This window comes from Myotis lucifugus, unplaced genomic scaffold (genome assembly GCF_000147115.1).
Source record: "Myotis lucifugus unplaced genomic scaffold, Myoluc2.0 scaffold_409, whole genome shotgun sequence".
Taxonomy (NCBI): Eukaryota; Metazoa; Chordata; class Mammalia; order Chiroptera; family Vespertilionidae; genus Myotis; species Myotis lucifugus.
Genome location: NW_005871457.1, coordinates 741,523 through 759,466, shown reverse-complemented (window position 1 = coordinate 759,466; position 17,944 = coordinate 741,523). Strand labels below are relative to the sequence as shown.

The 17,944-nt window shown below is 36.2% G+C and overlaps 1 protein-coding gene across 1 annotated transcript in view; it reads left to right on the top strand.

Moving 5' to 3' along the window:
- The window catches only part of ROCK2 (Rho associated coiled-coil containing protein kinase 2), a 91,581-nt gene that overhangs the window by 39,300 nt on the left and 34,337 nt on the right, over positions 1-17,944 (top strand). Inside the window, exons 4-9 of the mRNA XM_023743719.1 lie at positions 3,947-4,084; positions 9,910-10,170; positions 10,455-10,599; positions 13,352-13,490; positions 15,503-15,594; positions 16,297-16,456. Of these exons, the coding sequence (XP_023599487.1) occupies positions 3,947-4,084; positions 9,910-10,170; positions 10,455-10,599; positions 13,352-13,490; positions 15,503-15,594; positions 16,297-16,456 (935 nt within the window). The remainder of the gene's footprint in view (positions 1-3,946; positions 4,085-9,909; positions 10,171-10,454; positions 10,600-13,351; positions 13,491-15,502; positions 15,595-16,296; positions 16,457-17,944) is intronic.

Genomic DNA, 17,944 nt, shown 5'->3' with positions numbered 1-17,944 from the left:
TGATGTAATAACCTTTATACTTGTAATTTGATTAGGCAGTTTTCATTCTGCGGCTGTATTTTCTTTGTAGCCATATCAAAGTTTTGTTTACTTCTTATATCAAGTACTGAGGGGATATTAAAATTTCCAATTGAAATCGTGGATTTGTCTTTTTTGTTTTTCTTTAATTCTGTCAATTTTTGCTTCATGAATTTTCAAGCTCATTTATTAATGCATACATTTTTAGAATTTTTATGTCTTCCTGATGTGTTATACCAGTGATGGCGAACCTTTTGAGCTCGGTGTGTCAGCATTTTGAAAAACCCTAACTTAACTCTGGTGCTGTGTCACATATAGAAATTTTTTGATCTTTGCAACCATAGTAAAACAAAGACTTATATTTTTGATATTTATTTTATATATTTAAATGCCCTTTAACAAAGAAAAATCAACCAAAAAAATGAGTTGGCGTGTCACCTCTGACACGCGTGTCATAGGTTCGCCATCACTGTGTTATACTCTTCTCTGAATTACCCTTTTATTCTCTTTGTTTTGAAGTCTACTTTGTGTGTTATTAATATTGCTCTGTCCACTTTATTTATTTACACACACACACACACACACACACACACACGCACACACACACACTCTAGAGGCCCAGTGCACGAAATTCTTGCACTTGGGGGAGGGGGTGGTCCCTCAGCCTGGCCTGTGCCACTCGCAGTGCAAAGAGCGGGCCTAAGCCGGCAGTTGGACATCTTTAGCGCTGCCACGGAGGCTGCTGCGGTTGCCAGCCGTGAGCATGGCTTCTGGCTGAGCTTCGCTCCCCCTGTGGGACCGCACTGACCACCAGGGGGCAGCTCCTGCATTGAGTGGGATCGGGGTCGAAACGGGCTCTCTGACATCCCCCTAGGGGTCTCGGATTGCGAGAGGGTGCAGAGGGACCCCACCGGTGCAGGATCACCGGGCCAGGGAGGGACGCAGGAGGTTGGCCAGCCGGGGAGGGACCACTGGAGGGCTCCAGGGCTCAGTCCTGATCGGCCAGACCCCAGCAGCAAGCTAACCTACCGGTTAGAGTGTCTGCCCCCTGGTGGTCAGTGCATGTCATAGCAACTGGTCGACTGTCTGCCCCCTGGTGGTCAGTGTATGTCATAGCAAGCAGTTGAGAGGCCTTAGCATATCATTAGCATATTACGCTTTGATTGGTTGAACGGACGACTGGACACAGCATATTAAGCTTTTATTATATAGGATTTTTAGTGATTGCAGAGAGGCAGGGAGAGAGGGAGAGATGGAAACATCAGTGATGAGAGAAAATCATCAATCAGCTGCCTCCTGCACGCCTCCTACTGGGGATCAAGCCCACATCCCAGGCATGTGCCCTTAATCGGAATTGAACCTGGGACCCTTCAGTCCATAGCCCGACGCTCTATCCACTGAGTCAAACCAGCTAGGGCTCTGTCTCCTTTCTTACTTTACTGTTTGCATGGTATATCTTTTTTCAACTTTTCATTTTCAACCTCCTTGGTCTTATATTTAAAATATATAAGGTTAGGTTTTGCTTTTTAATTAATTCTTATAAATTTTGCCTATGAATTGGAGTGTTTAGTCCATTTATATTGACACATATTTTAGATGGTTTAAAATGGCCTTGCAGGCCCCTGAATCTTTGTTTATTTTAATGTATTCGTCTTTCTCTTTATTCTTCAGATTGATTTGTGTTCATTGGTTCCTTCCATTTCCATTCTCTGTTTAGCCTTTCCAATGAATTTTCCATTTTAGTTTTTTTCAGTTATAGAATTTCCAGCTGGTTCTTTTTTTGTAGTTTTCATTTCTCTGTAGATATTTCCTTTTGTTCATTGAAGGCTATTTTTTAAATTTTTAAGTATTTGCTAGCTAAATCCAACATCTATTGGGGTTTTCTATTAACTGCTTTTTTTTTTTTTTTTGAGGATGAGTCTTTTCCTCTTTGCCTATCAAGTAATTTTTAAAATTATATACTGGTCCTCGTCAATATGTGATGGAGACTTTGGATTTTTTTGTTTTTCTTTGATGTTTAATTTTATTCTAACAGGCTGTCCAGTTGCTGATCACCCTTACCTTGTGCAGGCGTAGTTTTATACTTTATACGTAAATGTATATGTGTGAAAGACCAAGTTGTTTTCCAAATTCTTTTCATTGGCAAGAGTGAACCTCTCAACTCTAATCCCCTTTTGTTCTTTTAGGGCATGGTATTATTAAGCTTTGTTAGGGAGTTCTAGAGTAGGCCTTGGTTTAGAGTATGGTTCTTCCTCCTAATTTTACCTGGATGTCCAAAAAAGGTTTCTCCACTCTTTGTGACTGGAAATCAAACGTCCCTCCAATGCTGTCTAAATTGTAGTGTCTCTGTTCTGCTACCAGCCCCGTAGCAGTTGCTATCTGTAAACCTTTGGTACTTTCTCTTTGGATAGTACCCTTAGCCAAGGACTCACATGGTATTTCTAGGGACCTCCCTCTGCATAACTCTTTACTTTCCTCTTTTCTTGCTAGCATAATCCTTGTGCCTCACCTGTCTTGAACTCTGATCTCTGCTTCCTCAACTCAGCAGGACCACTATGCTTAGCTTAGGTGATCACTTGTATGCTGGTTGAGATAGTGTTTGGGTAATTATGGTGTTGACTTGGTGAATTTCTCTTCTCTCAGGAATTGTAGTCTTGTGCTGCCTATTTGACAAAGTCTGAAAGCAGTTGGTTCACATGTTTTGCCGTTTGGATGGTTGCTTACAGTGGGAAGGCTAGCAGGTACTAGTTACTCTACCCTGGCCAGAAGTGCATGGTTCTGAGTGATAACATATTTGTATTTATTGTTTCATGCTAAGACCGTCTATCTCTTCTGTCAGTGATATGTTCAGGTCCATTCAACCAGTAACATTTCTTATGTGGGTTGAGGGAGTTCTCTTTACTAAAGAGGTACAGCATTGTATGATTTTCTAAAGTTTTATTGCATTTTATAAAGTATCAGATTTGTAAATTCTCATATCTTTGCTAGGGAGAACATGAACATTCCTTTGGTTGACCTTATTTTAATCAATATAATAAAAATATTGATTCTATATGTGGATAGTACTTAATGAAAAATAACTAGAAATATTACCTGTTACTTTCTTCTAACTGGAAATTATTTAGAGTTTGGCCAATTATCAAATACAAAAATTTCCCCCAGACATTTATTTATTCATCAAATATTTAGTGAGTGTCTCTATTCTGTTATTAACCCTATAGCAGTCACTCTCTGGTAAATCTTTGGTACTTTCTGGAAATATTACCTGTTGATTATTTTCTTATAACTGGAAATTCATAGTTTGGCCAGCAATATAATATAATTTTTTTCACAGACATTATTTTTTTCATTAAATATTTAGTGAGTGTCTATTTTAATTGCCAGTGATGACATTGTACTTGGCACTGAGAGTACAATGGAGAATAAAACAGGCATGAATAATCTTTACCTTCATTGAGCTTACATTCTAATATGGGAGACACAATAAATAAAAGGAAACAACATCAAAAAATTATTAAGTATGGTATCTGCTAGGAAGGAAACATGTAGAGTTCTAGGGTAGGGAACAATGAATTCCTACTTTGGATAGGCTGGTCATCCATTTGAGGGGTTTACATTTCAGCTGAGTGAAGAAGGGCACATGTGGGAGGCAACCAGTCGACATGTCTCTCTCCATCAATGTCTCTGTCTCTCTCTTTCCCCCTCTCTTTCTCTCTTCCTCTCCCCTTCTACTCTCTCTAAAAATCAATGGAAAAAATATCCTCAGGTGAGGAGTAGCAAAAGAAAGTTATGTCTTTACTTTTTATTAGTTAGCTGGGGATCATTTTGTTTTGTAACTAAAGTCTCTTAATAATAGCATTATAATGATTTGTTCACCTTTCTAGTAAAATTAAAATATTAATAATTTTTGTGTTTTAAAAATCAATAGGTTCGTCATAAAGCATCACAGAAGGTTTATGCTATGAAGCTTCTTAGTAAGTTTGAAATGATAAAAAGATCAGATTCTGCTTTTTTCTGGGAAGAAAGAGATATTATGGCCTTTGCCAACAGTCCCTGGGTGGTTCAGGTAAGCATACTAACTTTTATAAGTTTATTTACTTCTTTTATAAGTGCTTATCATTCTTAATTATTGATTTTGTGTGCTAAATATCCTACATTTCTATTACATAGTGACAGTGCAGTTATTTTTAATAAGATCTGATTTAATACGCTTATTTAATGTTCCTAAGTAGTATGTCATACAGACATGACATACAATACTTACATTTGTGTATGGAAGCAAGTATTACTTGCAACTTTTTCTTTTTTAATTCCTTTATAAAGAATTGTGTTGGGTTGATTAAAAGTATGCCTACTCTTTGTTGTGATTTATGTAATAAAAACAATAATCGGACTATCTTAAAGGAAAAAAAGACTTCATGCAACAAGGATTTTGAAAATTCTGTTTCTACAGTCCTTTATATATTACCTATAATGTAAGACAGTCTTGACATTCCTAATTCAGCCTCATATTTGACTCTTAAGTAAGGAACAGATGTTCAATTTTATCTTCTTTTCAATTATATTCCTCACCAGCTTTGTTTGTCTAAAGATTTTTTATACTAATATCTAATTTTACAAACATTTTGAACAAATGTCATGAGTAAAGTTAGGTATATACCAATGCATGTTCAGAATGCTTAAATGATCTGGGAGTTTGATATCTTGCTTGTGGAAGGAAATTTGGATGTAAAAAATATTGCCACATTGATGAATATGTAATTTAAAAACTTATTATTATTGCTTTTTTAAATTATGTTGAGCCTCAACCCTTCTCCTTTTTTATTATATTCAGTGAATAGAAATTCTGATAATGTGCAGCTAAAACTGATATATGATTATAGCAAGTCATATATCATGGTAATTTACCTGATTAAGGAATAATTGTAATAAATTATTCCATTTTTAGCTTTAAATTGCTTTCATAGTATCAGAGTCATTGACATTTCTAGTTTATAATTTTGTAAATTGATATCTTTAATCTTTAATTCTGCTAAATGGACCTTTACAAAGTGTTCACTGGTATTGTGTGCTTGTGGCTATTGGAATGTCAGTGCTCCCAGGCATTCTCAGTGGATTGAGTCTGTGTACACACACACACACACACACACACACACACACACACACACACCTGTTTTTTTCTCTGTCCATTGTAGATATTGAAAATCATAAGTTCACATTGATGCTTCTTAATCTAACTCCATAGGGTTCATTTTAGTTTTATTCCTCTTTGTATTTGTGACCTTTTTTCTCCAGTTGTGCGAAATGAGGCTTCCATTACCTTTAATACATTTAAATAGTTTGATCAGTCCACCTGGTGCAACCTGCATAACCAGTGTCTATTTTTGCTGCCCCGATCTCCTCCATGAACCCCCACCCTCTTTTCTCTACTTGGGCTCTGATTCTTCCTTCCTGGATATCTCGTCCCTTCTCATCCCTTTTAGGCTCTCATATCCCATGTCACACTGCCCCTCTGCCTGGATGTCTTCATCACCCTGCTTGGGCCTTAGTAACCCATGGCAGCCATCCTCATGCAGGAACAGTCCTCCTTACACTGTAGAGCTCTGATACCGATGTGCAGCTCATCTTTCGACTCCTTTAATAACATGTTTTGATGAATAGAAATGTATAACTCTGATGTAGTACAATTTTATAAAAGTTTTATGATGAATAACCTTTAGTGCATTTAAGAATTTTTTTTTTTAAAATATATTTTATTGATTTTTTACAGAGAGGAAGGGAGAGAGATAGAGAGTTAGAAACATCGATGAGAGAGAAACATCGACCAGCTGCCTCCTGCACATCTCCTACTGGGGATGTGCCCGCAACCCAGGTACATGCCCTTGACCGGAATCGAACCTGGGACCTTTCAGTCCACAGGCCGACGCTCTATCCACTGAGCCAAACCGGTCTTGGCAAGAATTTTTTAAAAAATATATATTTTATTGATTTTTTACAGAGAGGAAGGGAGAGAGATAGAGAGTTAGAAACATCGATGAGAGAGAAACATCGACCAGCTGCCTCCTGCACATCTCCTACTGGGGATGTGCCCGCAACCCAGGTACATGCCCTGACCGGAATCGATTGGCTGCCTCTTGCACGCCCCCCACTGGGGACTGAGCTCGCAACCCAGGCATGTGCCCTTGACTGGAATTGAACCCAGGACCCTTCAGTCCGCAGGCCAACGCTCTATCCACTGAGCCAAACCAGCTAGGGCTATGTTATCTTTTTGACTTCTTATTTTTTGCCTGTGATCACACCAGGATTGATTTTTTAAAATAGGGTGTTACATAAGGATTATGGGTGTGTGTTTTTGTTGTTTGTTTGTTTTTTTGTTTTTTAAGAGAGAGTGGAAGAGAGAAGGAAAGACAGAGAGGAACATCAGTGTGAGAGAAACACATCCATGGGTTGCCTCCTGCACAAGCCCTGAACAGGAGGGCCCAGGCCAGGGAGGAGCCTGCAACTGAGGTACATGCCCTTGACTGGAATTGAACCCGGGACCTTTGGGTCCACAGGCCGACACTATCCACTGAGCCAAACTGGGTAGGGCAAGGATTATGTTTTATTTGTTTCCTTGTGGATATCTAGTTGTTCCAACATCACATTGGGGAAAAAAACAAAAACAATTTTCCTTTTCCTATTGGTATAGTTTGCCTCCTTTTGTAATACAATTGTCCATGTATGCATGGGTCTATATTGGGGTTTTCTGTTCCATTTAGTTGTTTTATTTGTCTATTCTTGCCACCAAGTACCACAGTGTTTTAATTAGTTCTGTTTAAATTGCTTGATATTGATTGAGCTTTTTAGATCTATGGGCTTAGAGATTTCATAAAATTTGGAAAAATTTTGGCCATTATTTCTTCAAGTATTTTTTTTCTGTCTCAGTTCTATCATACATAACTCTCAGCCTCTTTCTCAGACTTGAGTTACACGTATATAATCTGCTTGGTGTTGCCCAGATAGTCTCTTTATTTGTTGTTGTTGTTTTTTCTCGTCTTTTGTTGTTGTTGCTCTGGTGTGCCTCATTTTGTATTATTTGTTTGAGCTATGTCTTTAAGTTAACTTATCTTTTCTGCTACAGTGTTCATTCTAACTTTAATCCCATCCTACCTGGCTTCTTCATTTAGCAAAATTGTTATTGAGATTTATCCATGATGCAGTATATCAGTAATTCATTCCTTTTTAATGCTAAATAGTATTCCATACATGATACATGATCATTTGTGTATCCATTCATCTGTTCAAGGGCATTTGAGTTGTTTCCAGTTTTGTCCCTTGTGAATAAAGCTGCATTATTAAGTTACTTGCAGATCAACTCGTATAATTCAGTGATGTTTTTAGGAAATTTACAGTTGTACACCTATCACTGAAATCTGATTTTAAAACATTTTTACTATCTCCAGATGATAACTTGTACCCATTTAGAGTTATTTTCCATCTTCCTCCCAGCCCCAGGCAACCACTAATGTGCTTACTGTCTCTATAGATTTGCCTTTTCTGGACATTTCAGGTAAATGGAATCATACAGTAGTTGTCTTTTGGATCTGGTCTGTTTCCCTTTGCATACTGTTTTGAAGTTCATGCATAGTGTAATATGTGTTGTACTTCATTTCTTTTTAGTGCTAAATAATATTCCATTGTATGGTATGGAATAGTAAAGAATATATTCTCTTTGTCCCCAGTTCCTAACACAGAACTTTTAAAATTGCTTGAATTTCCAGAGTGATAGGAGTGTCTTTGTTATGTTAATGAGGCAACTCCTGGTAGCCTTTTGATAGCTTTGAGATGAGATTGGTTGCCAGAAAGTACAAGCTGCTCAACCTCCAGGGAGGGGAAGAGAGTTGAAGGTTGAGTTTAATCACATGGCAATGATTTATTTAATGATGCCTATGTAATGAGACCCTAATTAAAATTCTGGACATTGGCACTCAGTGGAGCTTCCTGATTGGTTAACACATTGATGTGCAGAGTGTGATGCACCCTAATTCCACAAGGAAAAGGCACAGAAGCTGTGTACTGTCTCCCAGACTTCACCCTATGTGCATCCTTGATAATAAACTGTGATCATAAGTATAGTGCTTCCCTCTAAGTTCTGTGAGTCATCCTGGTGAATTATTGAACCTTAGGGGGTTATGAAACTCCTGAATTTTTAGTCCTTTAGTCAGAAATGCAGGCCTGGGGACTCTGGAAGTATGACTGATGTTTGAAGTGAGGGCAGTCTTGTAGAAGACTGAGCTCTTGTGGGATCTGATGCTAACTCTAGGTGTTTAGCATCGGAATTGTATTACAATATTCCTGGTTGGATGGAAACACAGTATATGCATAATACTCAGTTTTGTTTGTCCATTTACTGATTGATGGACATTTGAATTGTTTCAACTTTGGGACTGTTATAAATAGTGAACATTTGCATACAAGTCTTTTATTTCATTTGTCTAGACCAGTGATGGCGAACCTTTTGAGCTCGGCGTGCCAGCATTTTGAAAAACCCTAACTTAACTCTGGTGCCGTGCGTCACATACAGAAATTTTTTGATATTTGCAACTATAGTAAAACAAAGACTTACATTTTTGATATTTATTTTATATATTTAAATGCCATTTAACAAATAAAAATCAACCAAAAAAATGAGTTTGCGTGTCACCTCTGACACGCGTGTCATAGGTTCGCCATCACTGGTCTAGACAGAGCATAAAAACTGCAAGATGAAGCATATCAGGGTTTAAAAAAACGACTAAAAGAAAACCCAGAGAGAATATCAGTTACCCTAGGACAACACCAAACAGATTATATATGTATAACTACAGTCTGAGAAAGGGACTGGGGCAGAAGCTGAGAGAGAAAAAAATACTTGAAGAAATAGTGGCCAAAAGTTTTCCAAATTTGATGAAATCTATAAACCCGTAGATCTAAGAACCTTAATCAACATCAAGCAAGTTAAACAGAACTAATAAAAACACTGTGGTACCTGGTGGCAAGAATAAAAAAACAACAACAATTACATGGAATAGAAAACCCCAATATAGACTCATACAAATATGGGCAATTTTGTTGTTTCTTGAATTGCTTTATCTGTATGTCATGGTATTGGTTTTTCTAAAATGTTGATTTCTTGGTTTTGTTCTCTTTGTGGAAACCTTTTCTGTTTGCAATTGCTTGCTTCTGGGTGGAGTGGAACATGTTTTAGGACGGAATATGGATAGCTTTCCTTCTGAATTTGTGATTTCTCTGTCTCTTGGAAGTTAGTAGCAACCTAGTTTGGTGTATTATTTCTCTGGTCCCAATGTCACTATTTTAGTGTGGATGCAGGTAGCACTGCCACTTGCTGCTTATTATGAGCAAGAAGATGGAGAAGGGAAGAGAGGAGAAGGACCTGTCCCAAATGTGGCTACCAACTGCTCCCTCTCCCAGTGGAATGGGGCTCACTCCCTCTTCTTGTGGCCATTGAATCTGGTATCTTTTAGGTTTTTCTAAACTGTGCCTACCTCCCCAGCTCCCTTCTTTGTGAGTTATGTGCAATAATTTGTTGTTTGTCTTATTCTTTTTCTCTTTTAAAAATATTTCTATTTAAATAGATTCCTATATTCTCCAAGAGGGAAAATGATATATTTATACATATTTTGTTAGTAAGTATGAAGAAGATACCCATATTAAAGTTTTGTCTGTTAACTATTTTTCCCTTAAAGATGTCCAAATCTAAAATCAAACATTTCATAAAATTCAAGTTGGTTTTGGATATAAAGTAATCTGTCTTTTTTTCAATAGTAAAAACAGTTTTGGGGTTTTGTTCTGTTTATGGTTTGAGTTTTCTTTCTTCTTAAAAATTCTTTTCCTTCCCATTTTATTTTTCAGCTCTTTTGTGCCTTTCAAGATGATAAGTATCTGTACATGGTAATGGAGTACATGCCTGGTGGAGACCTTGTAAACCTTATGAGTAACTATGATGTACCTGAAAAATGGGCCAAATTTTATACTGCTGAAGTTGTTCTCGCTCTGGATGCCATACACTCCATGGGTTTAATTCACAGAGATGTAAAGCCTGACAACATGCTTTTGGATAAACATGGACATCTAAAATTAGCAGATTTTGGCACATGTATGAAGATGGATGAAGTAAGTTATAAGCAAGTAAAAAAATGCTGGGTTGTTTTTTAGAAACAAAGATAAAAGAAACACTTTAAATTGGGATTTTATAGTTTTAAACAAAGATAAATTTAATTTTGCTTACTGTGTATGACTCAGTGCATTTGTCCACTCTCCTGCCAAAGCTATGTCAGCAGTGAAGTTCTGTTGGTAGCAGTTTATATCACTTATATGAATAATAAATGAATTAGTTGCATTTATGTGTGTGTGTGTTTACACGCATCTTTTTCTCTTTATCTCTGCTATTTACCCAGACAGGCATGGTGCATTGTGATACAGCAGTTGGAACACCTGATTATATATCACCTGAGGTTCTGAAATCACAAGGGGGTGATGGTTACTATGGGCGAGAATGTGATTGGTGGTCTGTGGGTGTTTTCCTTTTTGAAATGCTGGTGGGTAAGTAAATATTCAACATTCTTTTTCAAAACCCATCTTATAACACTTTAGTTCTAGTTCACAAATTTGGGACTATAAGGAAATTAATTGCATGTGTCCTAGGGAAAAAGTAGAATTTATGAAAACTTTGAATTAGTAATGTCTGATATGACAGATTATTAATTGGAGAATTAAAACCAAACCTTATACTGCCAAGTTGAGTAGAATAGGAAAGGAAAGGAAAGTATGCTGCTAGGAAATATTCCTCAAGTAGACCTTTTGGAAATTGCTTTTGATGACCATCCAGTGTATGTAGCATTGATCTTGCTGTATGCTTAGTGTTATGGCATAGTATGACCTACTTGTTTTAGACCTTTGTCTTTGTAGTGTGTCTCTTTGTATTCACCGTATGTTTCCAGGTAAACAGTCCATTCTCCCCACCTCTGGCCCGATCTGATGATGCATTAGGTGTGTCTTGTAATCATTTGAAAGTAGAATATATTCTATTATTTGTGTAGATTCTCCAAACGATTTAGAAAATAATGTATTTTGTAAGAAGTCTCATAGCTCATTTGAAGAGACTTAAATTTCTGCTACTGTTTTCAACTCTGAAAGCTAAATTTAATGAGTTTGAATGACATTGATTTGCAGTATTCTGAGCTTGCTCTGGTGCTTGCTCAGGTTGGTTGGCACTGGAGTTCATTTAAAGGATTCTGTTGCAATTAAAAATGGCACTAGAAGCCCAGCTGGTCTGGCTCAGTGGTTGAGCATCCATCCAGGAGCCAAGAGGTTACAGTTCGATTCCAGGTCAGGGCACATGCCTGGGTTGTGGGCTTGATCCCTAGTAGGGGGTATGCAGGAGGCAGCCGATCCTTGATGTCCTTCTCTCATCATTGTTTCTCTCTATCCCTCTCTCTTCCCTTAAAAAAATCAATAAAAACATACTTTTTAAAATGTCACTAGAGCCATGGCTGGTTTGGCTCAGTGGATAGAGCGTCGGCCTGCGGACTGAAGGGTCCCGGGTTCGATTCCGGTCAAGGGCATGTACCTTGGTTGCGGGCAAATCCCCAGTAGGAGATGTGCAGGAAGCAGCTGATCGATGTTTCTCTCTCATCGATGTTTCTAGCTCTCTGTCTCTCTCTCCCTTCCTCTCTGTAAAAAATCAATAAAATACATTTAAAAAAAAAATAAAATGTCACTAGAAGAATCAAATTCAAAGCTTTCCTCCGTGCCCCTTTGAAAACAAATAAAAACTACTTACCTGAATACCCCTTTTGAAGTTTTGGATTGGCTGCTTGGGAAAGTCTGTCTTATACTAAAGTGACTTGTAGTTGAAGTATTCTAGCAGGACATTTAACCCTGTGGCTTTAGATGAGTACTGGCCAAAATGATACTTTTTAGCATTTTCTGTCTTTACACTTGTTTGAATATCTCTTTATCATAGTCATTAGTTAGCAGGAACACTGCACTGGGAGACCATTTCTGCCATTTTCAACTCTAGATTTGTGCCATTGTAGGCAAATCACATGTCATCTTCTGGGCCCGGCTTCCTTGTATCTATAATAATAAAAGCGTAATATGCTAATTAGACCAGACAGCTGAACGACCTTCCCGATGAAGCTGGGGCTGCAAGGGCTGAGCCCCTTGCATGAATTTCGTGCATCGGGCCTCTAGTATAAAATAATAGGGCTGACCCTGGCCAGTGTGCTCAGTGGTTGGGGTGTCACCCCAAGTACTGAAAGGTCTCAGGTTTGATTTCTGGTTAAGGGCATATGCCTGGGTTGCGGATTCGTTCCCTGTCTCCTGGTCAGGGGGTGTGCAGGAGGCAACCAGTCGAAGTGTCTCTCTCACATCAATGTTTCTCTTTTTGTTCCTCTCTCCCTCCCTCCTACCTTTTCTGAAAAGCAGTGGGAAAAATATTCTCTGGTGAGGATAATAAATAGATAGATAGATAGATAGATAGATAGATAGATAAATAGATAGATAGAGCTGGTCTAATTCTTAGAGCTGCACTGTCTAGTCCAGTGGTTCTCAACCTTCTGGCCCTTTAAATGCAGTTCCTCATGTTGTGACCCAACCATAAAATTATTTTCGTTGCTACTTCATAACTGTAATGTTGCTACTGTTATGAATCGTAATGTAAATATCTGATATGCAGGATGGTCTTAGGCGACCCCTGTGAAAGGGTCATTTGACCGCCAAAGGGGTCGCGACCCACAGATTGAGAACCGCTGGTCTAGTCTGTCATGATGAAAATGGTTTATATCTGCGTCCACTGTTCTAGGCACTGGCCACATCGAGCACTTGAAATATGCTTGGTAAACTAGGGAAGTGAATTTTTCATTTGTTTAGTTGCAGTTAATTTAAATTGGTGCATGTGACTAGTATAACAAGAGTTCTAGAGAATAATCTCAAAAAGCTGATCCATGATCTAGCTTAGGCATTAGACAGGACTCTGATCTGACCTCACTTAGTAATCTTTTTCTTTAATTATTTAGTAAATTGTTTCCTGTCCCATTATTTAAAACTTCCTACAAAATTCTAGAGTTATACTTAGCATTGATTTTTTTACTCATAAGGGTTGATGATTCATTGGTATGGTTAAAATTTAAATATATTGGTGTGCACCTTTTTGTTTTGTCTGAAACTTCTGGCCCATAACCATTTTTTCATGCATGTGTCAAATTTAAACTTAACATATTTAAATATTAGATGAAAAGTGTTTAATTTGCTTTCTCTATTACACTCAATGTCTTATTTCTTGGAATTTTAGGGGATACTCCATTTTATGCAGATTCACTTGTAGGAACATATAGCAAAATTATGGATCATAAAAACTCACTATGTTTCCCTGAAGATGCAGAAATTTCTAAACATGCAAAGAATCTCATCTGCGCCTTCCTAACAGAGAGGTAATATACATTGAATGTCTTTGTAGAGATGGCTCCTTTTACTTTTAAATTTGTAGAAATGAAACTTATTTACGTATGAAATCAGTCTCCTTATCTAAATGCATTTAATTCTGGATTAGCCTTTTTTTTTTTTCTTTTTTTACTACTAAGCGTGGTGTTGGGTTACTCTTAATCATTTTGTATGTGCAGCCTAATTGTAATTTAACTCTAACCTTAACCCTCATGTCTAAAAAGAAAAAAATAGAACTTTGTAAAATAATGCATTTGAGAGAAATAAAACTTTTGTATTATTCACATTTCCTCTAAGGTGGCTTGAGCCATGTTACCCTTGATTGTACAGTTTTTGTAAGGAGTATTTTGTGCAGATAAATACTAAACAGGTTATAATCTTAAAAACTGAGCTGGGAGTGCCTCCTTTCCAACCAGTTTTTATTTGCATTTGAATATGAGCAAGTCTGTCCTAGTAATTCTATATTTCTTAAAACAAAATAGATGAACAGCATTTTGAAAACCTGCCTCAAAGAGAACAACTAGAAAGTTATTAAGAGTTTCTTCCTTGGCCTCTCCATTCAATTCTTCTCTGGTTTCTCTTCTATATTTGTGAGTCATCATATCAAAGCACCAACACATACAAGAGGGTACTTGCTCCCCCATCCAAATTTGACTTACTAGCTTTATGGTCTTAAGGATATTATTTTATTCTTCTTGGAAATAATTTTATTCATCCATAAAATCATGGGATCAGAATAGATTAAAGTAAGGGCATTTGTAGCTCTAAAATGCTATGATTCCTTATGTTTGTTAGCTAGTTGCTATTATAAGAAATTCTATAGTGACTATCCTCATACAATCATCTTTGCATACTTTTTGTAGGATAAATCTTAAAGATGGAATTCTGGGAATTGAGTGATGTTGCAAAATTGACCTAGAGAAGCCACATCAGGGAATATTTTCAACAGTAATTTTTCCTCATTCTCATCAAACTGAATATTATGAATTTTTTCCTTTTTCCATCTGAAGCAAGAAAAGTTATTTTTATTGTTCCTCATTAAAGAGGTTAATCATTTTTACATGTTTACCAATCATTTGTAGAATAAAACTTTAAGATTTGTTAATTATATGATTAATGTACAATCCATGCTGTTAAACTCAAAACAAAACCTGTATCATGTTTTGACTTGATGGGATGATCATAATTTGTGCTGAAAGATCAAATATAAAATAGGATATAGCATATGTTATTGAAATGAGTATCATTCATGAAAGATTTGTCTTAGCAATTTATTGGGAGGGAGGTTGCAGTAAAGAATGATTGTAGGTAGAGAAAAGATATTTTGAAAATAATTTAATGCCATTAGTGTGGCTAGGAGCACTTCCCTCTAAAGTTTACAGTTTTTTCTCTTAAACATAACTCCAAGGCATATAAAAAAAAACAAGTACTTTTTATTTTCAGTCTATTTTATTTTTATTTTTCATACAGTCTTAATTGAAGACTCAAAGGGTCAAAGAATGAAATTAACTTTTTTTGTATTCAGAGATATAATTTATCAGAGTAAATATGGATAGCTTCAAATATAAAATGTGATTTCTTTTTAAGAAGGGGAGAGATTTTTAAAATAATGGTTTTATTGGAAAGGTTTTGATAATTGTTCTGGGCCAAAAGTTAGATCTTCATCCATTTTGTGTCTTAAAGTTGGTTATGCAATTTTGACACACGTAGGTGAATTTTTTTATTTGAAAGTCTCATATGTATTTTTTGTTTGGCACAAACTACTGATTGAAATATATTTCACTTTCCATGGCATTTCCTATATACACTACAGTCTTCTTTATCTATAGAGATTATATACTATAAAATTGAGATTGCTTTTTCTTGAGAAACATTTATGCTATACTTTTAAAAAAGATATCTCAAACTCATTTGTGATCCTTATGTTGATTATTGTCTGGATAAAAGGTTAATGTTCTCGTCTTTTCATAACCTTTTTACATAATCTTTAACTGCATCGTAGGGAGGTACGACTTGGGAGAAATGGGGTAGAAGAAATCAAACAACATCCTTTCTTTAAGAATGATCAATGGAATTGGGATAACATAAGAGAGAGTAAGTCAATACATTTAAATATTTCCATTCCACATTTTAAATTGATTCTTAATTTGAATTAACAAGCATATTTCATATACTTAATGCTAATTTTAAAATTGAGAGTTCCATTTCATATTTGTTCAGTGGCAATATTTATAACTAAATTTATATTACCTCAATATTTTAGCAAACTAAGCATACGATAAATATGTATTTATTAGCAATATTTCCCAATACTTTTATAAAAACATAGGTTTCTTTATTTTTCATGTTAAATTTGATGGATCTCAATAATTTGCAGAAAGGAGAAATATAAACTTTTAATTTGAAGAGTAAGAAATACTTAAAGAATATAGAAAAATGAAAACCAAAGAATGTATATGCAACATATTGCTGTTTGTAATTTTAATGCCTAGAGTAATATCATATTGCTTTTTTTGTTTAATTGATTTACCTGTATTTAAAACTGCTTTTAGTATATGTGCTGCCGAAGCGAGCACTAAAACTGCTTTAAGGTAGTAATAAAATACTTAAAAATTTTAATTCTTTGAAATGATAAAATGTTACTAAAATTTTCTATAGTAAATCACAGATATGTTATTAATTATATATTATTGTTCAGCATGTTAATATTAATATAATATATTGTTCATAATGCAAAACAAAATAGGGGTAGTTTATTTTTTTATTATGAGTGAAATAATTTCTTTCTTTTAATAGCGGCAGCTCCAGTAGTACCTGAACTCAGCAGTGACATAGACAGCAGCAATTTTGATGACATTGAAGATGATAAAGGAGATGTAGAAACCTTCCCAATTCCTAAAGCTTTTGTGGGAAATCAGCTGCCTTTTATAGGATTTACCTACTACAGAGAAAATTTGTATGTGATTTGTTTGTTACCTTTTTATTATTTCAGAGTCTAGCTATAAAACATTGTCTTACTTTGGGACTGGATTATTTTAAAAAGTATTAATTTGTTTTAAACTTGTGAGTTTTTCTAAAAGGACTATCAAAAGAGTTATTTTTAATTTCATTTTATTTCTCTGATGCTATATGATATTCATTTACAAATGAATGCAAGGCAATGCTCTATATTATTTTGGGCTACAGGTAAGACCAAATACCTGCTTTTGAAGATTGTCAACTAATGAGGGATATGAAAAGGTTATATACTCATAATGAAGGGTAGAATGTGATATTTGCCTCTAAGAAAGGGACCCAAAAAATCTAAGATGCTTTGGAAGAAAAATAAAAGTCATGCTTGTTTGGGTTGAGGGTAGGGAGAAGTTAGGCAAGACCTCAAGGCAGAGATGGCATGTTAGCCAAATTTAAAGATAAGAAAGGGTTTTTTGAGTAGCCGAGATGTGGGGAGGTGAGTAGTGGAAGCAAAGTTTGGAATGTAAACATACATTGAGAGCAGAGTAGTGTAATCCAGTGGGGCTCAAACATAGGATATATATGACTGGCTTATGACCATTTGGAGGACTTGATAAGACTATGGTTTTCTTGCCCAAATCCATCTAGCACAGAGCCTGGCACAGGTCATTCAATACATGTTGGTTGACTGAAGTGATTTTTGGGGGGTAAGATTAGAGAATAGATTGAAGTTGGAGTTTAGGGGGAAGAATAATGCAACAGATGATTGTTGTGTGCTAAGGGACTTTTGACTTTATAGGCAGTGAGGAGCCACTGAAGTGTTAAATAGTTGAGTGAAGCATTAAAGACATTGGAGAAACGCTTTGGTCCTTCCATGTGTAATGATGAGGGTGACCAACCATTATGATTTGCCCAGGACTAAGTAGTTTCCTAGCATGTGGCGTGGGACTTTCATCCTAAAACATTTTTCTCTTTAAAACTTATAAAATCCAGGCAAACCAGGAAGAATTGGTCACCCTGTTACTACAAGAATTGGTCACCCTGTTACCAGTAGTGTTCTCAAAACTATCGTAATGCTGACTAAAATGAAGGTATCCGTGCCAGGAGAATCCCACGAATGTTTATAGGCAGTGAGGAAGGACCCAATTAAGAGAGAGATTGACAAAAGTGATCATTTTATGTGTTAAGCCCTGGAGATCAAGAGATGTTATCTTTGAAAAGGAGGACAGATGTCTCTTTCTAGAAAATGTCTAGAAAAGAAGAATAAAATAGTTACAGAACTTGAGATGAAGAGGAAGCAAGTATAGTTTCATTTAGAGACTCCAATCTCAACAGTGTTAAATAACAGAATATCTGGTAAGAGTGAGAGGCAAGAAAAGTTTAGCATTTTATTTTTTATTATTATTTTAAATAGATTTCTTTATTGATTTCAGAGAGAGTGAGAGAGAGAAACATCAATGATGAGAATCATTGATCGGCTGCCTCCAGCATG